A 25,627-nucleotide genomic window follows, 5' to 3' on the forward strand; every position below is an offset into this window, starting at 1 on the left:
AGAATTAATGATCAATGTTTGGAAATTCATTGATATTCTATTTTAGGTCAGTATCTCAGACTTTGGAAAAGAAGATACAGAGAAAATAAAAAGAAGCAGAATTCACGACTTTGGCTCACTTGAGCTCTCTTTGCTGGTCTTTCAAGAAACAGCTGGAACACCATTAGGGAGCCACAGGCTCAAGTTCCATATGGGGTGTCTTCCCCCAAGGAGACCAGGCCCACAGGAACATCAGTGGAAGGGCTGGTGATATATAATGTATGGTGTACTTGGAGTGGATTGAAATGGGGTGAACGGGAAGGACTAGGGGGATCATGGGTAAGCTTGCCTACAGGGTTGCACAGCCCCTCCCTGGGGGCCCAGGAGTAGTGCTGAGTATCCCTTCCTCTCCGAGGTCATTTTCAGAAGGATAGTCTTCAAACCCTCTTGATAAAGTCCATCAGCATAGGCCAGTTCCTTCCAGCCCCAGAAAAAGGTCAGTTACTTAAAATCAAACATGGAACATGAAGCAGAGCTATTTGGATCTATAGTGCAGAAAGGTCATTATTTCTTTAAATTCCATTGATTCCAACTGGGATGAGTTTGGATTAAAGCTCACAACAGTGCTATAAGAGCAAGATTGGGCAATGTAAGATCGTACAGTGAAACCTCGGTTACAAGGTTTTTTATGAACTTTCATATATATATATTTTTCCTTAGAATTTAAAAGGAAAACTAAAACTTCTAGCTATCAAGCCGTCTGTGATTTTCATGGCAATGTATCAGACTCTGCAATAACTGCAGTATTCAAACATTTTGTAAGTAGCTCTGATTTTATTTTTAAAATGACAAGCAAAATTCAGCAAAAACCTTACCAACTGGACAAAACCACAAAAAGTTGCTCAGTTTTAGTAGAAAAGGAATTAGAAACCAGATTAGCAATGGTAAAGCTGCAGTTAACTGAGCATGTCCCCTGTCCAGGTACTGTGTTTACCATGTGCTCCTTTATGGGCAAGAAAATCAAGTGCTAGAGAGCTTGCGTGCAATTAATTCTATGTTGCAGAGGAGGAAACTCAAGCAGAAACTGAAGTGAGCTGTCCAATAAACTTATAACCCAAACAGAACCTCTCGTTTTTCATTTCAATGCATTCACTCACTAAACCAAAAGATTCTTGCTTCATTGCTCTCCATTCCCCGACCTTTTCCTTAAATTAAACTTCCAAACAGACCTAGGAGATGCTAAAGAGACTAAACATTATTACAAACACCAATACATTTTAAAGAAATTCATATTTATTACTTTCAGGACTGCATTGTAGGTAAGGATGCTTTGTGATTAGAAGATAGATTGTTTATATGTTCATCTATAATTGAAAACCACTTATTTTCTTAAGTGTTTGAATATGTGGGAGGTGAGGTGGCATAAGGAAGGAAAGCTGATCTTTGGAGAATAGATTCTATCTGTTCCCCTTCACCTTATTTGTTTATTCTTGATTCTATCAGAAAAGAATGTATGGGACACCATTCCAGCCATGGAGACTTGGTTTCATTTTCTAAATTAGTGGTCAGAGTTACTGAGGTTTTACCATCATAAAACTGATCTTCCCTGTGAAACTGTAAAACACAGTCTTACTTCTCTTGATGGGTTGTATATGGTCCATACCTTAAATGGACTCATCCAGAAAGCTGAGAAGACTTTCCAAGTGTTTCCTTTGGTGGAATACTTGAGGCCAGGTTCTTGTGGGATCAGATTTTTAGAGGGAGAATGGCTGCTAGGAGAACTGAGTGGTGAGAAAAAACAGAAGAGGACTAAGTTTTGGGGGGCAGTGTAGAGACATCCAAGGCTTACCATGTGCCAGGAGACAGCAATACTTGTGGCAGGTAGCATAGAACTATCTTAGCAGAGTGGGCCCTGGTTGGCCAGGCTCCAGGTAGACACTCAGAAATACAGCTCAACAGGCCTACTAAGAACCCCTTTCAAATCTGAAAATGAAAAAAAAATGCCTTTCTCTGAAGGCATTTGGGCATCTGTTCAGTTGTCCTCTAGGGAGGCACGATCCTTCCTTTTGGGACAAGGAGGATGGAAAGAAAATTTTATGAACTGGAACCTGAACAAGTGAAAGGAAAATACAACCAGATGTTGGTTAGCTAGGGTAGAGGGAAATGGGCCAAATTTCAGGTTTCAAACTCATATATAAAATAGGTTAGAAATGAGCATTAGATTAACCATCCTGCCAAAATAAATTGGTCCTGTTTATTCCCTTAATTATCTGTACGTTTCAAATCTCCCATTCCCTATGTTAAGTCAGTTCTCATTTTTCAGTTAAACCTCTTCAAAAGACTTTTGAAAGAATTTCCTGGAATTCTTTAAGGACAAAGGCCCTAGAATAAACTTTTTCTATAGATTTTCCTGTAGACTTTTTCACTCTAGGTTATTTCTAGTCTTGATGAAATAACTGTTTCCCCTACTGAGTCAGACAAAATTAAGAAGGTTTTCAATTGATCTCCAGCTCTGAAGTGCTCCTTGTGATTCTAGGATCAAGGCATATTTACTTCAGAACTGTAAGCATGCCCTGACAAATTAATTGGGAACTCTGACAATGGTAATAGGAAGATCTTCACATATAACCCTCCCTTTGTGTTTAATTTTCAAGTCTTTGTTTTGTTATGAGAAAATGATAAGATGGCTTACAGGAAAAAGCTGGTATTCTATGTTAAAATTTTCACAAGCTATAAAACTTACATATTTTGAGATCTTTGTAGGTTCTTTCCTTTTTGTGATTGAATAATCACTTTTACCCACTGGGAAATCTGGGACACTAAAAAAAAATGTCATTAACAGATGACTGGCTTGTTGAATATACCACCTTTCATTATGATTTTGTGGTCAAAATTTAAATGCTGACTTCAAATAGCTGTAAAAAGTAAAAATAAAATTGCAAAGAAATAATGCCATTCATCACAGGGTATTTAGCTGCGTGGAAATAGGATTTATTGAAATAAAATGATAAATAAAAATACTTTCTGTCTTGAGAGAATCAACCTAGTTTCTGATACTTTTCAGTTTCTCTTGCTCTAAAAGTGTCATCAATCTCCCTGTTTAGATGCAGTGTGGCCAGGTGTTCAGAATCACAGGGGGACAAAAAGAATTAGTTTTTTACTGAATAGGGGAAATTTAAAAAAAAAAGAGGTTGGTTTAGACAGGGCTTAAATATACGAAAATCAGCTCCACTAAACTGAACACCCTTTCTTCCCTCCCCCTACCTTCAGGAATAATTCTGCTACAGGGCTGACTTCAAGGACGTGAATCGTTGACCTCATGCCAACATCAGAACCTCAGATGTTATTCTAATTTTCGCATCATTCCAGGCAAGTTGACTTTATATGGGGTAAAACTGAACCTTAAGGGTCTGATGGAATTTCACTGTGACGTTCACATCAAGACAACTTGCTGAAACCCACAGAGCCTTTCCCCCATGGGACCTGATGGTAGCCTCCAGAAGGTGCAGCCTCAGGTGGTCCCCTGTCTTCTGTGGCAAGAATAAACTTTGGGTCTTGGATTGCAACACCACTTGTGGAGAAAATGGTATGCGAGGGAAAGCGATCAGCCTCTTGCCCTTGTTTCTTCCTCTTGACCGCCAAGTTCTACTGGATCCTCACAATGATGCAAAGAACTCACAGCCAGGAGTATGCCCATTCCATACGAGTGGATGGGGACATCATTTTGGGGGGTCTCTTCCCTGTACATGCAAAGGGAGAGAGAGGGGTGCCTTGTGGGGAGTTGAAGAAGGAAAAGGGGATCCACAGACTTGAGGCCATGCTTTATGCAATCGACCAGATTAACAAGGACCCTGATCTCCTCTCCAATATTACTCTGGGCGTTCGGATCCTTGATACGTGCTCCAGGGACACCTACGCTTTGGAGCAGTCACTAACCTTCGTTCAGGCATTAATAGAAAAAGACGCTTCTGACGTGAAGTGCGCTAATGGAGATCCACCCATTTTCACCAAACCCGACAAGATTTCTGGAGTCATAGGTGCTGCCGCAAGCTCCGTGTCCATCATGGTTGCTAACATTTTAAGACTTTTTAAGGTAGGTAAAGGCATTGTCTTTCTGATCCTTGTGAAAGGACAGTAAATGGTTGACTCCAAGTGGAGGTTAAAGAAGAAAGTGAAGATGAGGATGCCTATAGGTAGACCCTTTCTGTGTCACCAGGTTCCTCAAAAGGGGGATTCTGTGTCTGGGTTTCTACATGTGTTTTAATTCTACTATTTACAATCAATTGGATCAATCGTAACTGTTTTCCCCAAATAAAGAGAAAAATGGTAAGTCTGTGACATATTGGGTCCTTTACCATCTTGGAATGATATCCTCAATAAGGCTCATTTTTAATTAAAGCAAGCATTTTTAGAGAATAATGAATACTTAGCGCATTGATCATACAGCATGTTTCATCGGTGTTTGAGGTATGTATGAGATAATTTACTTGGTGAGACTTCTCTAAGGTGAGATGCTCTGTTGTGACAAAAGTTCCTGTGTGAAGAAACAGTATTTATTACTAAAGCGTAGATGGGAGTGACACTCTGGGAGATAAGATGGCCATAAAATTGTCAGGCTTATTATAACTACAATAGAGCAGAACCTCATTAATTCAAACTGCTCCAATGCAGACTTGGAATAATTACATATAATTCTTATTGAGTTAATAGTTCAAATTTAACAGGATAAATCAAGACACTTTGATTTAAGTTTGATGATCTATTACTTATACACTGAATTTATATGTTGAATAAAATTGGCAATATGAAATACTATATGTAAAAACAGTTTGAAAAGTACAAAGTGCTATAAAAATAGTTATTGTAACTCACCATTTTCATTAACTTTCTCATCTTATTTATTAATATCCATTTTGTAGTCTTTTGTAACAGGCATATTTTTTTAAAATTGAAAATACTTTTCACTCTGATTTCTTACTCAGTGGGACTTGATTTTTTCCAACTTAACCTGAATTAATGAGGCTTCATTTTTTTATTGTGAGAAATGATTCCCATGCATATTAAATTTAAAGTTGGACAGATGACAGACATAGTGACAAAAATGAACAAAGTAATAGAAAACTTCACAAAAAAAAAAAAAGATGAAAGAGATTGAATCAAAGGCTTTCTGGTTTGGAAGATATCTTGGGGGCCCCATCTAGTTTGGTCCACATCTCATGCTAGATCCTCTCCAACATCCCCTGAGAGGCTGCACAGCCGCTATATGAATTCCTTTAGTTTAGAGGAAAGAATGCTAAGAGGCAGCTTTCATCAATTTCAGTTTGATGAAATTTCCTCAAATGAGGAGGCTATTGAGTAGAAGCTCTCTGTGTCTGAGGCATACTGGAGAGGCACAAACAGGCCCCAGAGAGCACACAGACATTTGAGCAAGACATTAGGCTCAGTCTCCTGGTAGTGAGGACATTAGGCTCAGTCTCTTGGTAGTGAGAGGACACAGGATCAAATAGACAGCCAAAGGTGCCCTCATCCTCTGTCTTCTGAAACCCTAAAGGAAGCTAAGCATTTGCCAATAATCTCTCTTGGGCTGATGGACTCCTTTCCTGGAGGCAAGGTGCCCAGCCAGGATTCTCCAGGGTTCTCCCACCTCCTGGAGTCTCAGATCCTTCCCAGAGGTTCCAGTTCTGTGCTGGGTGGCCTTTTCTGCTGTGGGGTCTTGTCTAGCTCAGCCATTTCCCCAACTGTTCTCACCATGCTGATTTGACCTTCCTCTTTGCCTGCTCCAAAGCATTCCTTTTCAGTTCTTAACACAGTGACTATGACTCAGAAATACTTAGAGGAAAACTCTAATAACGATCTCCTCCTTTCTCTGACCTTCTTCTTATATGTTAATGTCCATTGCCATCAAATCCCACAGTAATACCTATGAATCTGTCCCCTACCTGTAGTGTCCAGCCAAAAGTAGGCAAGGATTTGAGGAGTGGGGTGGAAGAGATAATGAGCTTATCTGAGGTTTTCAAAGCTTGTTTACATTAATTTTTACCACAGTGTCGGCTTGTCTGTAAGATGGTGATAATAATACTGTAATAATAGTAATACCATGTTAGGTTGTTAGGTATATTTGATTAAGAGAAAATGCAGTTAAAGGGTTTTGTCAGGACCTTTGGTTCCTTGGGCTGCTGAAGGAAACTTCAGGCCACCTGAAGGTGAGAGGGGAGTTTTGTTTTGCATAGGCTGGACCTGGCTTCCTTCTGCTCTGTTCTTTCCTTACTCACTGGCTGATTCTGTTACTGTTTTGAATAATTCTGGAGGGACTCCATCTGACCAGGGGATAGGATTACTATTGATCCTCTCAGTGCTTCTAGGCCAGCTCCTGAGCTACTGCTCAGCACTCCAGGAGGCTGCTCTGGCTACTCTTGACTGACCATAGGGAGTGGGTTATATTTGGCCGAGGGGGGGGGGGCGCTGGTAATGGTAGAAGTCATAACTAACATCATCAGTACACTGGTGAGAGCACACATTTAGCCCTCAGGAAATATATCTGTTTATTAACCAAGCTACTGAATTCAAAAAATTGATCTCATTCAAAAGTGAGTCAGTGAGAGGGTGTAGGTGCTCAGCCAGTCTTTCAGTTGAACCTGAAACCAAATGAATGCGAATTAGATAATTCCAATTTATTGTGTGCCTCATTAATTCACTTTGATGATTGATATACGACCTCCAGCTAGCACTCCACAGTGATTTTAATTATGAAATAATGATAGTTGCTCTTGGGATAAAAAATGGTCCACTTTACAATATGGATAACTTCTGTTTATACCCCACATGCTAGGACTGACATGAAATATTAGTATAGTTATCAAAGAAATGATTAACAAAGCATTAGAGGTTGGGATTCGTTCCATTTTGAAAAATAATCATCTTTTAAAGCCAAATGCTATGACTTGAATGAAAGGAAATTTTAGGAAAGTTTATGACCCCTGCAGGACAGCAACACAAGACTTACAGAATTTAAAAAGATGCACAGAAATCCATGTGCTGCCACTATTCCTGTCTTTTAGTCTGAGAACATACAAACAATTAACCTTGATCAGGGGAGATAAAAAAGCTCTCAACTTGTGAATTTACTTTCCTGCTCAGCAATAAACATGAACTAGATTTGAAGAACATGGCTGGAACCTGTTTAAAATTTTATAGAAAATATTTGGGCCAAAACTAGAACTTAACCTCTGAATGTCTTAGTTCTCTTTTTTGGACAATTTTGGAAAAGTCTGTCTCTACCTGCCAGAACTTATCTGAACTGAATTCTGAAGGAGGCTGCATCCTTCAGGCGTCCCCTTCTACTTTTCTTCAGTCTTGTCTCTCCTGTGACAACCTGTTCTGTCCTGTGCCCCTCTATGTTCTTCTAATCAAATCTCCTACAAAAGATCCATGTATTATCTGGCATCTGCATGTTAGTGCGTCTGTATTTAAGTCAGAAGGGGATTTCATTTGCACAGGATCAAATGGAATGAAATGATTGGTCTTTGTAAAGGATATTCCAGCCTCAGCAGGGGAGGTTCATTTAGTCCCCGCATGGACACCACCTCTGCCTGGAGTATTGAAGGCCCGGCTCATTTGATCTAGAGGGAATTGGTGTTGTCCTTTTTGTTTTTCTTCTTAGGAAGAAAACTCAGAAGCAAATAAAAAAAAAAAAAAGGTCCCTTTAATTTCAGAGATGAATGCACAAGGGGGAGTCAGACACTACCTGGGAGCAAGAAACACTGTGTGGCTTAGGCTTACAGGATACTGAATGCTCAATTAGAACCATAGTTCTCAACCCTGGCGGGGGTGGGTGGGGTGGGTGGGTTATTGGGGTAGAGGTGGGGGGGGTTGGGGTGGGGGGGGTGGAGGCTTATGTCACTCTCTCTTTCCCCATCAAGGGGTGTATGTCAGGTTATCAAAACTATCTGCCTCTCCAATGGCAGGACCCAGTGAGTGAATCTGTGGCTCCTTCCTGCTCTCTCTGGGAGCTACTTTTCTCAGAGGAGTGGGAGTGTCCCATATCCCTCAGATGTGTTGAGAGTGGAAGCAAGTTTGCAGAATAGTTCCGCCCAATACAAAGGTGGCAGTGAATTTATTAAAAAAACAAAAACAAAAAACAAAGGTCTGGTAGTGACCCCTCAGGACCTCCTGTATTGTAGCAAGCTCAGGAAAGAGGTGTCTAGCTCCCAGAATTTGAGTAGCTTGAAAAATAGTTTTTTTAAAAAATGAGGTGTCTTCTGGGAAGCCCGTAGATTAAAATTATTTATGTTTAATAAAGAGGTCGATTTTGTTGCCATTTTTTCTAGACATTTCTAGCCCTTTCCTTTACATCAGGTCTATTCCTCAAAACACTAATCACATGTCTTAACTTTGGGCAAAGGATGAACATTCTGAGTTAAAAAGAGCACATTGATGCTGCAGGTAATGCAGGAAAGATGTCCTCAAAGATTCATTGGGTTGTAAGAGGACAGGGTCAGATATAATTTCTCCCTCTTCTGTTTTTCTAGTTAACTTCACCTGGATTGTAAATTTTCTACTCTTGAAGGATAGGGGTTAGATAGCCTATAATGTATTTTTCCTTCCCAAGCAATCAAATGAGACTTTTCAATAGCAATCCATTTGTGGGAGGGATAGATAATTTCTCCTTGTGAGGAACTGTGCTGGTTATAAATGGCTAAAATTGATCTTCATGTGAAATAAATGAAATACAGCGAAGTATCCCACTTCCCTGGAAGTCTTTGCCTACTTTGCTGTGTTAACAAAGATATATTTTCTTTCAAGAGACTCTACCAAATGTAGCAATCACTAAAGCCAAGTGTTTTGCAAGTTATTTATTCCGTACAATGGATTTTATTAACTGTAAACTATGAAGAGGTAAATCTGCCATATCCAGGCTCATCTAGTTAGATGGACAGATAAATGACCACAATCAATAAACTCAACAGGAGGTAAACATTTCATGTAAGACTTATTTAAGGGCAAATAGATAACAGAAAATTGAAAGATAGACTCCTTCAGTCATTCCTTTGGCTTTGTAGCAAGCTCTAATTTAACTATGAAAAGAGCTCATTTACTTTAGATCAGATATTCTTTCCAGTGGCCCAAAGCAGTGACATTGGATGAGAATGGGCCCAGAGAGATCTGTCAAAAGCATGCACTTCGTAATCTCTCTCTCTCTTAAAACTCTTTAATGATTACCATTCCGAACCCTTTATCCCACAAAGGTTCACCTCAACTTTGCCAAGGAAGTCTTTTCTCACTTTCTTCAACTAGATTAAGTTTCTTGTTACTTGTACAAAGATGCCTCCTGTACTTCCTCTTTTTAACCTGTACTGCACACTATTGTAGTTGTTTGTACTCATGTGTATCCCCCATTAGACCATAAGCACCTGGGGCAGGATCCATGTATATCTCCTTTATACATGTCCAGGAAATCAGTAAATGTTGAATGGATGAGTGAACCAACCATATCTCTCCACTCACTCCCTTGTCCTACTCCCAAATATTGGAAATAATATTTGGGTAGATAGGACAGAAATAGAATTTTGTGTATTCTACTTTTATACTTTTTTTTTTTTTTTTTTTTTTTTAGAAAAAGGAACAGAAGGAGGAAGAAGTGTGGAGAAAAAAGGAAACATGGTGTATTTTGGGAGTTCTATTTTCACATGCTTCCTCGTTTTCCTACGCATTCATATTCTCTCTAAATAGATTTTTAAAGTTAAAATTTAAATAAGTAGAGTACACGAGTGCATTCTCATTTTGAAAGGTTTAAGCAATAAATAATTTAATAGTGTAAAATAGAAGGGGTCTATATCCCAACACATCTATTAATAAAATTACACATGCACACATAATTTTATTAATAGCTATGTGTCTTATAACTTTCTTTTCTACTTAATAATAAATGTGGGAGAGATTTCCATGTTGGCTAATATAGGTCTGCTCGGTGATTGTTAACCCTGGCAGCACGTTAATGTTACCTGGATAGCTTTTTAAAAAATCAAAAGCCAAATGTTCTCTCTGATATGTGGATGCTAACACACAATAAGTGGGTAGGGTGGGGAGGGAAGAATAGAAGTACTTTGGATTAGACAAAAGGAATGAAAAGAACGGGGGAATGGGAATAGGAAAAATAGTAGAATGAATTGGCATGTGCTCACATATTTCACACGACCAGTGAAACTCCTCATCATGTACAACCACAAGAATGGGAAGTTATACTCCATGTATGCATAATATGTCAAAATACATCTTACTGTTATGTATAACCAAATAGAACAAATAAAAAAAATATGGATGTTCAACCCTGTCCAAGATCAATGAAATTGGGGTAGAGCCCGGCCTTTATACATTATAAATAATTACCAGGTGATTCTAATATTTGTCCAGGATTGAGAATCATAAGACATTAATGGCTGCTTGATTTTTAATTATATGAATAGACCACAATTTATTTTACAAATCCCTGATAGAGAAGCAATTAAAGGTTATATCCCTTTGATTTCTTTCTTTTTCTTCTTCTTTTTTGGTCCTGAGGATTAAACCCAGAGGTATGTTACCACTGAGCTACATCCCCAGCCCTTTTTATTTATTTATTTTTAAATTTTGAGTTAGGGTCTTGGTCAGTTGCTTAGGACCTTGCTAAGTTGCTGAGGCTGGCCTTGAACTTGCAATCTTCCTGCCTCAGCCTCCTAAATCACTGGGATTATAGGTGTGCACCACTGTGCCCAGCTTCCCTTTGATTTCTTAAGATCTTTTATCATTTGAAAAATAGTCCTAACAATGTTAGAGCCTCATCCAAACACTGTGAGCTCTCGAATGAAATTTGGTATCAGAGGGTCATTTCTTGGACCATTAAAGGGGCTGAATTAATGAATAAATAACCACAACCATCTTGCTATAGGGTAGACTCCTCCTGGGACACAGGCATACATCACAGGCTGTGGCCCTTCATAACTTGGAATGGGTGTAGTGGAGATGTGCTCAGACTGTGAAAGAAGCTCTGTGGCTCTGGCTGGGTGGAACAGATTTAAACATGGTGAATTTAAATCTTTCTTACTTTTTTCTTTTCTGTAGCCCCAAATGGTCTGAAAATCCTACAGCAAATACAAAGGACATTTTAAGAGCTTATTTAGTGATAAAAATGCCTATCTTTTGGGTACCTGAAACAATGAGTTTGTTTTAAAAGTAGTGAGAAATCTTTCCATGAGAATTGCTTGTGTTTGGATGCTATATATATATATATATTTTTAAGTTGTCTAGAAACCTTTCTAGGACAAGTCAATGTGGCTGTCAATAAATAAATAGATCTATATAAGGAAAGTACTGTTCTTTCTACTAAATGACCCTAAAGATAACAGTATTTAAAATTTTATTTTATAGATTTTATTTTTTTTAGAGCAGTTTTGCGTTTACAGAAAAACTAAAAATTCAGTGATTTTATTTGATTTTAGTACAGGTATCTGTTTCATAGTCCCCCCCCCCCCCCCCGCCCCCAACCAAAGGTTATAACTTCTCAGAAGACAAAATTTGAAGGCTGTCTTATGGCTCCAGTTCAGTGGCTCTCAAACTTAGCATGCATCAGAATCACCCAGGGGGCTTGTTGAAACACAGATTGCTGAGCCCACCTTCAGAGTTTCTGATTCAGTAGGTCCAGGGTGGGCTCTGAGAATTGGCATTTCTAACAGTTCCCAGGTGATGCTGATGTTGCTGTTCTGCAGGCCACGCTTTGAGAACCACCGCTCCATACAAATTGCTTGCTGGCTGACTTAGCAAGTCAAAGGATGCAAAGCAAAAACGAGATTTCACAATATTCTGTCTGACAGCAGCCTTTTTTCTTTCGACTCCTACCTGGTTAGACTTCAGTTCATGTTGGTCATAATCACAGCAGCTGCTGTATGCATCTATTTTTAATTGTGTGCTCCTTTGGAAGTTGTGTTCCTTATTAAATAATGCATCGCTCGGGAGTCGTGATCGATGTAATGGTCACTGGGACACGATTCCTAAAGCAGGGTCACCCAGATCCTGCCACTTTTACTCATTTTTGACTACAGAAACAGTAGAGCAAACTGATGTAAGAAACTTAAACTGCAAGATACACATTAACTGGGAATTGAAACAGTAAGAGATGAGGGAGGCTATGATTTGTCTCAGCTCCCAGCAATTTGTCTTCAGAAACCATGACAGCTGCCTCCTGATTTCCATTATGCAATGAGATTGCAAATAACATTCCACAGCAATCTTAATCAATAGAGGGTCACAAGAGGCCCATCTTCCCCATGGTGGGGAAAGGGCCTATTTACCCATTTAATTGATATAACACACTTTCTGGCAAAAGACAGAGACATCTCTTTTAGCTATAATTGAGGACTCTTCCTATCTCTCTTAACAACATCGAAGCATACATGTGATTTTCATGTAGTTTAAACATATAATGAACACCAGGATGGTAAGGTTGAGGAGTTTAGGAATAGTATTTATCCACAGCCACCTTTATCTATTTCCAGGATGAGGCCAATCTCTGTAGCTTTCCTTCATTAAGCCCAGCAAAGCCCGTCAACATGTGTTCTCAGTGTTGGTCTTTAGTCTCCCTCCAAGATTCTTCCGGGTACCTCCTGAGCAGAGGGAGGCTGGTTTCCTTGGTATAATCTAACCCTAAATCTGCTGGTTAATTCAGAGAAGTCATGGCTCAGCCTCTGTGTATCCCCCACAGCCCCACAAAGCCCTGGGACATGCGGATGGTAACGTATCCTTGTACTAGCATCTTACTCTTGCTTTCCTTCACACAGATTGAGAGTGAACTCTAGCTTTCTTCAGTTCGTGGACTATTTCTTATACTTTAAGTATCTACATCATGTTAATTCTATTTATTTGGGTTCTCAGAATGCTTGTATTTATATTGCTTATAGAGCAAATGCCATATCCTATTCATGCAGATTTGTTAGATATTTGTGTCTTGTAGATATTATCTTTGTTATCAGAAGCTGTGTATTCAAACTATAGAATATTATGAAGTACTTATCTAGTGATGCTGATATTCTTAAGAGATGAAAATGAATTATATGACATAGCTCAGGTTATGTGGCCAGACTTGCTGGGTTTGAGTTCTGATATAATATATATTAACTGTGTGACTTTAAGCAAGGTCATTATTCTCTCTAAATATAGCTTTATTATCTCTAAAAATGTAGACAATAGTCCCTCCTTTATAAGATTTCTAATGTAGGCTGGTAAAATGAAATGCATAGAGTCCTAAGCAAATCCCTGGTACAGAGTAAGCACCATGCATATTGGTTATGATGCTGTTGAAGAGGAAGGTATTATGTCTCCCCATCAGCTGGACATGAATTTTGAGTTGTACTTCTCCAATTTCTCAACCATTCATACTGACTTACCCTATTTTGTGAATAATAACAGATTAACATTAAAGGTGTAGTCACTGGTCAAGAAACCAGAACAAAATGATAGGTCCAAATGGGTTCTGGTATAGAGCAAGGCTGTAGTGTTCTTCAAGGCCAAACTTGAGACTGAGACCTTATCAGCTCATGTGCTAGCCAGGTGAGCTAATAAGTAGGAAAGTAGGGTAGCTATTATAGTCCAAGTGTGTGTGTTCAGTAGTGAGAGTCAGTTTTATTTAAAAAACAACAAATTAAGAAAAGACTGGGTAGAAAAGCTTTGCTAAAATTCAGTATCGCTTCTGCACCTGAACAAAAGTGCCCTTAGGATTTAGTTATGCAAAACAAAACAGAACCAAACAAAACAATTCTGGCTTGACTCTGCAGGACCCCAGTTTTTGATGGTAGAATTGTGGTTGAAGCTGGGCAGCTAACTAACCCCAGGGTAGATGGCAGGGTTGGACAGACAACACACAGTCAACTAAGACTGCTACCCTCTGTTCTGGGGATGTTATGGTTTATATATGAGGTGTCCTTAAAAGCTCATGTGTGAGACAATGCAAGAAAGTTTGGAGGTGAAATGATTGGGTTATGTGAGCCTAAGCCTAATCAGTGCATTAATCTCCTGATAAGGTTAATTGGGTGATAACTATAGGCAGTTAGAATGTGGCTACAGGAGGTGGGTCATTGAGGGTGTGCCTTTGTGGTAGCTATTTTGTCCTTGGTGAGAGGAGAAGCCTCTCTCTGCTTCCTGGTGCTATATCCTGAGGCACTTTACTCCACCTCACTCTTCTGCCATGTTGTTCTGCCTCACCTCAAGCCCTGAGGACTGGAGCTTGCTGTCTGTGGACTGAGACCTTTAAAACCATGAGCCCCAAATGAACTTTTTCTACTCTAAAATTGCTCTTGTCAGGTCTTTTGGTCACAACAGCAAAAAAGCTGACTAGAACAGGGAAGATTTTTTTTCTTTTTCTCCCAGGGACATCTATGTAATACCGATTTCCGTCACCTGATACAAATGTTTTCAATGAAAGCACTAGTCAGAAGTAATTGCTCTAGAAGTCACATACCTTTTATTAAGTCAAACATATCAATTCTGCCCTAGTAAATTTTCATTTTAATAAAATATGGATAATTTATTCAAAGGCAGAAGGACTTCATAGGGTAGATAAATTATGTTTGCACAATGCAGACTTATACAGGTCCTTCTTAACCAGACCACATAAGACAGAATCTTATGGTGGACTCTGAAATAATGCTGAATAGTGCTTGGAGAATTAGGAATTTAAGAATTAGACTTTAAACTCAGTGCTGAATAGTGCTTGGAGAATTAGGAATTTAAGAATTAGACTTTTTTTTTTTTTTTTTTTAAAGAGAGAGTGAGAGAGAGATTTTTCAATATCTATTTATTTATCTTAGTTCTCGGCGGACACAACATCCCTGTTGGTATGTGGTGCTGAGGATCGAACCCGGGCCGCACGCATTCCAGGCGAGCGCGCCACCGCTTGAGCCACATCCCCAGCCCAAGAATTAGACTTTAAACTCAGTGCTAAATTCCTTTACTCCCCCCTCCACCAAGAGAAACAGAATAGTGTTAGCAGTTTACCCATTTTTTTTCCCTCCTTCTTTAACCTAATGGTGAAATAGATAAATGGGCAATTTGCAGTCAACTCACCAATAGGTATTTATTCAGACCCCTGTAGGTATGTGTACCATGTTTGACACTGCAGCAGATAATAGGAAAGAAATATAAGATCCTAAGCTGTCATGTTGCTTGGAATCTAGTTGAAGATAAATTACTAACATGTAAAATAACAGTGAACAACGTGAGTTGATCTCATAAGGGCTATACCATTGGGCAGCCTTCCAGGTTCAGAGCAAAGGCTGACATCATCTGAGTGAGCTACAGTTACCAGCCAATCTCTCTTGGTCAGCTTGGGCTGCTAGAACAGGCACCATAGACTGGATGGCTTAAACAGCACACCTTTCTCATTGTTCTGGAGGCTGGAAGTCTGAGATCAGGTACCAGGATGCGTAGGTTCTTGGTAAAGGCCTTCTTCCTGTATGGATGGATCTTTTCATTGTCTCATTGCATCCTAACATGGGAAAGGGAGAGAAAGAAAGGGAGAGAGAGGAAAAAGCTCTCCCTGTTTTTTTTCCCCCTATAAGATCTGTTCATATTAGTGCCTTATGAGGGTACTAGTTCATTCATGAACACGCCACCCTCATGAGTTAATCACTTCCAAAAAGCGCCACCACCATTACATTTCAACCTATGTTTCTGGAGGGACACACATTCAGTCCACAGCACAAGGCTTTGTACAGTGATGTGGAATTGTGTTGGGCTTAGAGGTTTGTGTAGGGGTTTATAAACTTAGAGTCTGGAGAGAAGAAAGAATCTTCTAAGCTCAGGAATTCCATGGACCTTTGACCTGAAACCAGATCACACTCAGCTATGATGGGGGTGGAAGTAAGTGGACGCTTCTTTTTCTCCTCACAGCACCTGTCTGGTATGACAAACTTTTTGAGGATTATTTTAGGAGTCTCTTAGGAAGACACAAAATGAGGAAGGTTGGAAAGCTATGTCCCCAGATCCCCGTGAACACAAAGTTGGGGGCCTCCAGTTAAAATCCAAGCCGCTGGGCACGGAGTATTCAAAGGACAGAATCAGGGGTGCCTTTGTGATCAGAGGTGGAGGAATAGGTAAAGGGGTGCATTGCTGTAAGATTTAAGGAAGGAGCCCAGAAATCCCCTCCACTCCCCATCCTGGCCACTCCATTCTTTCTGTTTGAAAATCTGTATAACCTAAGATCAAAAATTATGCTTTCCCCCCTCATTTGTCCCATGGGTATCTTGACTGTTTATGCTATTATCATTAAGTATAGGTATGTAATTGCCAAATGAGAAATTAAATGCATTTTCAATGAATTGATTCTAATAGCCTCATTTCCATAGGACAAACCTGTCTTTGAGGGGCTCACAGTTCCATCTTTCTGCCTTTCTGATCCTGAGTAAGCAGAGCAATCTACCTGTTCTGCTTTCTGTTTCACAAGATAGTAAACAGATCTCAGCAAGATACACATTTGGAGGAATTGACAATCATCTGAGCAGAAAGGGTTTTGAGTGATTGGGAAATAGATTTCGTATTGAAAATGGCATAAATGATAATTTTTCTGCTTAATGCTGCAGTGCTTTAGCCTTGATTTCTACTCTCCTGTCCCTATAAATTGGAATGGGAGCTCAATGGGAGGTGTTTGTCTTTGAAACCACGGGAATGGATTTTTCTTCCCTTCTGCCCGAGGAAAGAAGATACTGGAAATTCCTCTTATTTTTAAAGTCTGGATTCCTTTATTTCATTTGCATTCATGTAATTCATGCAGTTTAAGCAGCTAGTGAATTTGGCTGGGGTATAAATTAATATTTACAGGTAAAATTTGCTGAAGATAAAATAGATTAAGTGGAGAATATTTTTCCCACAGCTTCCTTCTCTAACGAAAATGAAATAACCCAGCATCACTCCTTTACTGAATGCCCCATCTGTCGGCTCCAGTCTGATCTGAATCTGTACTGTCTTGGCAGTTTTGGGACCCAGGGTCTCCACGTAAAGCAGGATGGGTTTAGCACATGCTGGGAGAATTAGAAATTTAAGATTTAGTCTTATGTTTTCTTTTAAATATTTCTCTGAATTATACTGAACTAAAATGAAAACCTTTATTTTGGAACTGCAATTATAGTTAAATTTCAGCTTCTTCTAATCAGTTTTATGCATAGTATTCGATAATTTTTTTTTAGCTATTAAATCAGTGCTCTCAAATTTCATGGTACAGGATTAATGAATAAATATTTGGCACATTATTTTAAAATTTTTCACAGGGTTTAAACTAGTAGCATTGGTATTTCAATCTAGTAAAATATAAAAACTATAAAAATATAAAAACTATAAATTCTGCTTATCATATCTACTTGATAAATTACCTCTAAAGTATCTATGCCCATCTAAAAAATGGTTCTTATGAAGGAAAAGTACATAGTTTTGCATTGTATTTTGTCTTAAGCAACTCAGAATTAAGTTCAGTAGAATTCCACAGTTTTTAAATGGGATGGATCTTAATCAATTATGATCCATGGGCATTTGGACATTTTCAAGATGTTTTAAGAATCTTGGCACAAAATAGTTTTTATTTTTTTCAAAGAGATTGTTTTCCCTGGTTCCAAGTCCTTGGAATCATGGTCTTAGAATTGAAAGGGATTTTTGAGGTCTTCTTGTATAGCCTCCCATCCAAAGTCAAATCTATTAAGTCCCTTGGCAGGAATTATAGGTAGATAGGATCCTTTGATCTCTGTGTTAAACCTATTTCTCAACCCACTCCCTCTCCTCTAATGCAGCTCTTGTCATGGGGTAGTCCTTTAGATGTCTGAAGAACCTTCTTATCCCCAAGCCTTAAGTTCTCTAGGCTAAGTATTCCTGTTGCTCCACCTGCTTCTCCTGGTAGTAACACCAGACTTAATGTTTGCAGGCCTCCTATATGCACTATGCTAAACACTTAGTTTGCCTAATCTTATTTGATCTTCATCACAATTGTCAGATAAGGCTCATTTCCTCTGCTGAAAACCATACTTCTCTAAGGTTACCCATAAAGTGAGTAGCCAATGTGTTTTCAAACCTAGGGTCTGATGGACTCAAAAGTCTGTTTTCAACCATTGCTTTGTGCTGCCTTTAAGATGGTACACTTTCAGATTTTCTGTATGGTTTCCTTTCGTTGAACACACTCCTGCTGTTAGTTTAACACCATTCAGAGTTAAATCCATTTTTTTCTTTGCCATTCTGAAAGATTGAAAAAAGTTAAGCCTTCCACTTGGAAGACTTCAGCTCTGTAAGCCTCATCTTCTCAGTGTGTAGGTGGTCAGAATGGCAGATGTCTGTTCAGCATATCCATGGTGGGGAGTAGCCTCACTACAAGGACGAGGTCTGACTGCCTATGATTCAGTGTGCCTTTCTTGCCATTGGAGTGGCCACACAGCTCCCAGGAAATGTTAGGAAACTTGCAAAATTTTTAGCAGCATTGACAGGAGCTTCCTATTGTTGCAGATGTTTTCTGAGGAGGATATCTGATGGGAAGAGTTTGTATTATTACAGATGGTCAGAGCAGTTTATAGATCAGGAAGTTCTCCATGGAAGGACTAATATATCCAGAATTCATTTTTGAAGTTGACGACAGGATGTGGTGAAATTACGTGGATTTCAGGAAAACACTGAAAACATCAAAATAAATGCATATGTTTTGCGCCTACTCCTTTCCCAAACTAAAATGTGGCTTATGACAGCATTTCCTCAACATGTGGGATCAAGTTCTAGATCAAATGGAGAGAAGATAAAATAAACCTATTTATATTAAGGTTTTAAAATTTTACTTCTCATTTCCATTAGAGTCTAGCTTAGAATGGTTGGGTGCACATATGGTTTTATCAATATCAGAAAAGCAAACCATTCATTTTCATCTGTGTGGGAAGAGGGCAGAGCCCTAGCCCTGTATCTTGGTAGAGGAAGAGAACTGAATTCTTTCAGCCACTTTTGTGGGGTGGTCTTGGCCTGTGGCCCACTGTCCCTGTGTCATTCCAACCAGAGAACTGTTTTCCACGGTGACCCAGTGGGCTATTCCTCTGTTAAGTGTGTCTTGGGCCTCCATTCCAAGGCTGCTTTAAGCTATAATGTGTTTGGTTAGACCTTTACTTTGAAAACACTTTTGATCTTTTTAGAGTTCCTCTAGGTTTTCCAATTAGATAAAACCAGCTTTTTATACCTTTTGTTTCCATGGTAATGGATTCTGGGACTGCTTTAGAAAACCACTAGTTTCATGTGCCAGTGTAAAGTTAGGATTATGGATTATGCAGTAAATATCTACGTGTACGAGGAGTCTAGGGCTGATAGAAGCACTTGAGAACAGAGTCAAGAAGGGATATGAACCTATTTTTTTTTTTTTTAAGCCACATTTAGTGGAATTTGGAAAGCGAGTCCCGCATTGCAGGCAAATGACTTGGGAACATTATCGTGAAATTTAGTGTTTGCTAATCAGCTCAAGGCAGAAAGAAATAACTAACTTGAGGCACTGATTTCAAATTTAACAATATATAAGAAGCCATGGAACCCCATTCCTGTTTTTCTTTTTTCCACAATCTTCCTGCGTTTTTGCAAGTGTCAGTTCTGCACTTGGGAGTCAGATGTGGGAAGAGAGGCTTCCTCCAGTTATTTGCCTTTTAGTGAAAAGTAGGTTGTTCAAAAAATCTTGGGGAAATCTACCTGGCATTGTCTGCAAATTCACCTTTTAGGAATCTGGGGTACAGATCAGAACTCAATAGAAAAATCTAATTAAGAGAGTTGGCTAAAGGCAGTACAAACATAATAAGTAGAGATTTTCTTAGAAAAATAGAACTACTTTTGTAAAAATCTTTAGGTGCTGTGTATGTGGAAGGAGGAATAATCAGAACTTTTTTGATCAACCCTGATTTTGCCCCCTACAATCTTACTGTTTGTTATATCATGGGATTGGGGCGGGGTAGTGGGGTGAGAGGCAAGAGAAAAGGCAGAGAGAAGGAAACAGGATGAGAGATTGGACAGGAATTTTGGAAGGGTGTGCCACATGGTTTGCACTTATTTGGAAGGGGACAATGAATCAAAGTCCCCCTTTCCACTCTAATATAGATTTTAATATTTTAAGTTACCAGTGCCATTATTAAGTATATTAAGAGGCTTTTTATGTGACCTGATTATAATTCTATTTGGAATAATGAATGACATATAATTGACAGGTACCCTCCCCAGGACCCCCCCCCCTTTTTTAAACATAAAAGTTATAAAAAAATGTAATGAAAAGTTTTCAGAAGCATTCTTCCAAGAGATAGAAACACAAGGCCAGCACATTGTATAAAGTGATTTCCAATAAGACCTGGGGTCTGGAAATATTTAGTATTCCTATCCCTAAGACAGCAGAATACAACAGACAATAGTATGGCAGTATGTAAAAACGTGGATGTGTAACTGATGTGATTCTGCAATCTGTATACGGGGGGAAAAATGGGAGTTCCATAACCCACTTGAATCAAATGTATGAAATATGATATGTCAAGAGCTATGTAATGTTTTGAACAACTAATAAAAAATAAAATTAAATTAAAGGAAGGTTCATTCATTTCAGTACTCAGTATTCATTTCTTCTTAATATTGCTAAGACTGAAAATACCTGTTAAAATAGGTCTTTCTAGCTGGTAGGGAGAGTGTATTAAGACTGATTGATTTTTGAACCCGTGATTTGAAGTGTTGGGGCACTTCTCTAAACTTGCTCAAGCTCTAGCAGACCTTTATCAAAGTCATCTTAGCTCCATCCAGCAGTGCAGCTTGCACACAGAGCAGATGATCAGAATGTAAATGTACCTATCTCCCCAGGAGGTTGCATCCACCATGCCAAAGGTTAGCTGAGACCCAGGCCTGGCAAGGATCCCCTTTGGGTACACTGGCTGGTCAGTCTGTTGCCATTGAGAAGAACCTTCTGTAGCTACCAGTACAAACATTCACTCAACCACACTAATGTCCAAGGCAAAGCTCTGTGGGAAAGCCTGGTGGGATCTCCCCCCCCCCCCGCCCCGATTCTATTCCAAATGTACCCCCAGAGCAGCAGATGGACTGTGCTCCCCTATAAAAAGGCTCTAGTTAGTTGTAGAGGGATTCTGCCTAAGAGGTGGAGATGCTTCTACCCCACCTCCCCCCTTTTCAGTTTCTCCTTTGCTCCTTTCCTGCTTTCCGGTGGGTTACTGGAGCATTTTGTAGAATTCCATGTTGATTTATCTGCAGTGTTTTAGAGACTATCCTTTTATGTAGCTTTTTACCTACATCATTTATTACAGTCTACTGGTGGTGTCTATACTTCACTGGAAGTATAGAACTTACCTACCTTTACCTTTCCTCATAATCATAGGATTGTCTTAGATATTTCTGATGCACATCTTAAGGACCATTAGATAGTGTTATGATTTTTTTTGCTTCATTCATCAACAAAATTTAGAAAATTTAAGAGGAGAAGCAAAGTCCATTGTATTTTTTATCCACTTTTTGCTCTCTGTTGTTCTTTCTTCCTTTCTAATGTTCCAAGGTTCTTTCTTTGACCTTTTCCTTTCTGATTAGAGAACTTCTTTAATTTCTTAGTCTTCCTTCCTGAGAATGCCATCCATGAAGAATATTTTTTCTGTATACAGAATTCTGATTAACAGTTCTTTTCTTCCAGCCGTTGAAAAATGTTATACCACTTCCTCTGAGCCTTCTTGATTTCTTTTGAGAAATTGTCTGACATGGGATTGTTTTTCTTCTTGTAGGTAATGTGTTATTTTTCTCTGGCTACTTTGGAAGTTTTTTTCTTTGTCTTTGGTGTGACAATGACACACCTTGGCAAGAACTTCTTTGGGTTTTTCTGTTCGGTGTTCACTCAGATTCTTGATTCTCTTTTGCCAACTTCAGAAAGTTTTTAGCCTTTATTCTTTAAGAATTTGTTTTTCTCTCCCACCCCTTTTCCCCCACTCTTTCTGAGAGTCAGCTGCGATAAGTCCTGTGAGTCTCCAGCGGTTGTATTCTTTTTTTTTTTCCCTTAGTCTAATTAATCTTTAATTTAGCTTGGGTAATTTCTATTGTTCTTTTGTCAAATGTACTGATACTCTGTCCTTTCTGTTCTATGAAGCCCATCCACGGAGGTCACTCCCTTTGTTAAAAAAATTTCAGCTATGCTATATTTTATTTAAAATTTTTTCTACTTGATTCTACTTTCTATCTTTATTTTTTTCCTGATGTCCCATTGTTTTGCTAACTGTAGCTTTTCATTGTTTCAGCCATGTTTGTTCTTGCCCCCTGGGGCTGATACTACTCAGTGCAGGGATACTAGTGCCTCATTACTTGTTCCCAGGTGACCTCACTGACACCGCTGGAGATCAGGCCTGCACGGTCAGTGGTAGTAGCGGAGCCTGGACTCTGCACTAACCTTCCCTGATGCCAGCTGAGTGGGCATTGCTAACTAGCTGAGGTGGAAGCCCGACTCCTCACTCAACCCTCTGAAATCAAGCTGGGGTGTTGAGTGTTGGGTCTGTATAGAGGCCCCACTAGGCTTTGGCCTATGTGGGAGGGGGTTGACCACAGGGTGGTTTTGTTTTTTTTCTTTTCTTTTTTTCTTTTTTTGGTGGTGGCATTTGGCTGGAGTACAGGAATTATTATCTACATGTTTTCTTTTCTGCCTAAAGGGGTTATCTGCCCCTTCCTTGGTTCTTCGGATAAATAAAATTTTTTTGCTTGTTTTATTTGTTTTTGGTAGCTATTGGCATTTCCAGCTTGCTGGTTTCTCCACAATAGACAAGAAAAATAAATGCACTATATGGGGAAAAACTAAAATCCAAGAATTTACTACCATGTTATTCCTTGAATCCTGAGGTGCTTAATCTGCTTGATTTCATCTCTCCTCCTGAGTCGTCTTGTGTTTGTCTTGGATATGATACCCATAGTTTTAGCTACATCTATAAGAGGGATAGGGTAGCCCACATTTGCTCCATCTCTTCCAAAGCCCCTTTGGATCCTTATCTTTATCCATTACAAGTGCCTTTTATATTGCTACACTCTATCAAGGCACAATTTTGAGAGCATCTAGTAATTCTTGCAGGAGACTTGGAACAGGAATGGCTGCAGTGTAGAACTAGTCTCTGTGTAGCTCTGGAGCCATAAGCAGGACTGGTCAACTGCCTTGTGGTTGGAAAAACCTGGGTTCAAATCCTGTTTCTACTATGTATGTGTTACTTAATCTTGACCAAGTTATTTAACTTTTTCATGTCTTATTTTCTCTACCAGTTATGAAGACAAGGGGTAACATATTTCGGGCACCTGGCATATATTAAATACTGTATAAGAAGAGTCATTATTGTTACAGTACCAGTTATAAACCCTCCAGACATTTTGTCAATAATCTGACCTCTATCAGGAAAGAAACCAGTTTAAACCCATATTCTAGGGTATTATTTTAGGTAAGCAAGTTATTGTTAAGTAATAATCCCAGAAATGACAAATGACCTCTCCCAAATCCTGCCTCTGGAGAAGAACATTGGTTAGGATACAGAGCAAGGATTGGTTCCTCTTAGAAAGTGGATAGAGTGATTTCAGAAGTGAAGGGTAGCTTGTTGGTGATACTATGTTGTGATGAACCCCCATAAAAAGATTTCATACTATAAGAAGCAAATTAAAGGATGTTGGGAATATTTCTTGTTCTCTAAGGAGAATTGCAAGAATGAGTATTTTAGGGAACATTCTTTTGCCAATGACAGCATAATCATTCAGACTTAAGAAAATATCTTTCAACATCTAATTGTAAGCCAGGGGAGAGGTAAGAGCTGAGAGGGTGAGAAAAAGGTGCTTGGTGCTTTTCCCAGGAGGAAGGGCAGACTTCTAAGCTAGAAGGGAGAAAGGGACTATTTTTTATCCAGTGACTGCATTCATTGTTGAGGGACTCTTGATAGAGAAAGTTATGGAGGCCATTTAATTTGGTCTCTATGGGGACTGAGCCAACATGTCATCTTGGAGCATTCATAGAGTGTCAGGTCAGGTTTCCTAGAAGCAGAGCTGAAGAGGGGGAATCTTATGCACCTGAGTTGTTGAAGAGCATCCTCAAGATAAAGGAAATAGTTTCAGGTGAAGTCTAGTCTTAGCCTGATCCTGTGGGATGCTCCAGAGCATCAGTTATATCAGAATCTGTTTTGCACTGAGGCAAGGAAGTGTTATCTTTGCATCAATCAGTCCTGAGCTATAGACACCCTCATCCTAAGTTAGAACTCCTTCCCAGACACCTGTGGACAAGGTGGCTCTGTCTAGGACCATTCTCTGGAGAAGGTATGAGGTTAACAATAGCACTAGGAGTTGCTTCAAGAGGGATCCCTGGAAAAATAGGCAGGGATTGGGCTTAATGCTCCAGGTTTTATCCATGGAACCATGTGAAAGCCACTGGTCTGGGTAATGGACGTCTTGGTTTATACTTCCAATTTGCTGTGTGACCTTGAGCAGTACTTCAACCTCTCTGCCTTATAGTTGGAAAAAAAAAGATTGCAATATATGGACTTTTAAGGCCCGTTTGATTGAGCTGAATTTACTGAAAATATTGGACTTAGTAGGATCAGGGCTTCCTGGCCTAAGGACCATAAAAGACCAAAGGCGGCAAGTGAAAGTGAAAGGCTACCATCACATGGCCTGAGCCCAAGCAGGCACCTTATGGGCCCTGAAAGTAAAGAGGCTTCCTTATACCAGGGGTCCAGGAGTGAAAGGGACTGGATAGCTTGATGATCAATGAGACAACAAGGAAGTTCACATCAAAAACTAAGTCCAGAAAGCAGATTCTGGGAAGAACCAAAACTCTTTGTCCGTTGTCTGAGTGGTTAGAGTGGGAATTTGTTCTGGTTCAAAGTTGGATTTGATGTTTAGCATCTAAACTTCAGTTTCTTCTATTTTTTGTCAACTTTTTTTTTTATATTCATTTCATCCATCTTATAAGAACCCTCTTTTCTGATTTGATTGCATTATTAGCAATATTTTATAATAATTCTTTGGCTCGTTACTGCAGCTTGTGCCATTAGGGGAAGAGGCAGATATTTCCATATTTTGGCATGTGCCTGCATGCAGGGACTAGACAGCTCCAGGGAATATTGGGAGCAGGTGAAGTTGTACAGATGGAGTAAACCTTATCAATGTCAGTTCTGGGGTTCTCTGAGGACAAATGCCTTCTGGAGGATGGATGCTTCTCTTGAGAATACTTTGTTGTCATCTAACACAAGTGGTTAATGTTTTGCCCAGTTACTCTTACTGAAATCATGGCATCGATTCACTGCTAGTTCCTGAGACTTGTTTGTTTTTTCAGGACATTTTAGGTCAACATCCATCAAAATAGACTCCCAGAGAGACTTCTCCTTTCATGAAGGGCTTTGGATTACAAAGCTCTTACTCTTCTCAAACTTCAGCTCCTCCTGGGTATTATCCCAGGCCAGAAACCCTGCCCTGAGAAGTCGAACCTTAGGTCAAATCAATGGGCTTCATATGACATTATGAAAAAAATCCTGAGTAGGCTTTTTCTTTGGGCATGGTTGCTTCTGTTGGCTTTCACCGAAAGCCAAACATTTATTGTGTGGAGTTGGATGTTTCAAAGAAGTTTTCAGGATTGATTAACTTA

The 25,627-nt window shown here is 39.4% G+C and overlaps 1 protein-coding gene across 2 annotated transcripts in view; it reads left to right on the forward strand.

Annotated features, from left to right (window-relative positions):
* GRM8 (glutamate metabotropic receptor 8) overlaps positions 1 to 25,627 on the forward strand; it is a 765,391-nt gene that overhangs the window by 6,451 nt on the left and 733,313 nt on the right. For both annotated transcript variants that reach the window (XM_081288466.1, XM_081288467.1), the window contains one exon: positions 3,250 to 4,072. In XM_081288466.1, the coding sequence (XP_081144592.1) occupies positions 3,563 to 4,072 (510 nt within the window). In that variant the 5' untranslated portion in view covers positions 3,250 to 3,562. The remainder of the gene's footprint in view (positions 1 to 3,249; positions 4,073 to 25,627) is intronic.

Source organism: Spermophilus citellus (assembly GCF_964194105.1).
Source record: "Spermophilus citellus genome assembly, chromosome: 3".
Taxonomy (NCBI): domain Eukaryota; kingdom Metazoa; phylum Chordata; class Mammalia; order Rodentia; family Sciuridae; genus Spermophilus; species Spermophilus citellus.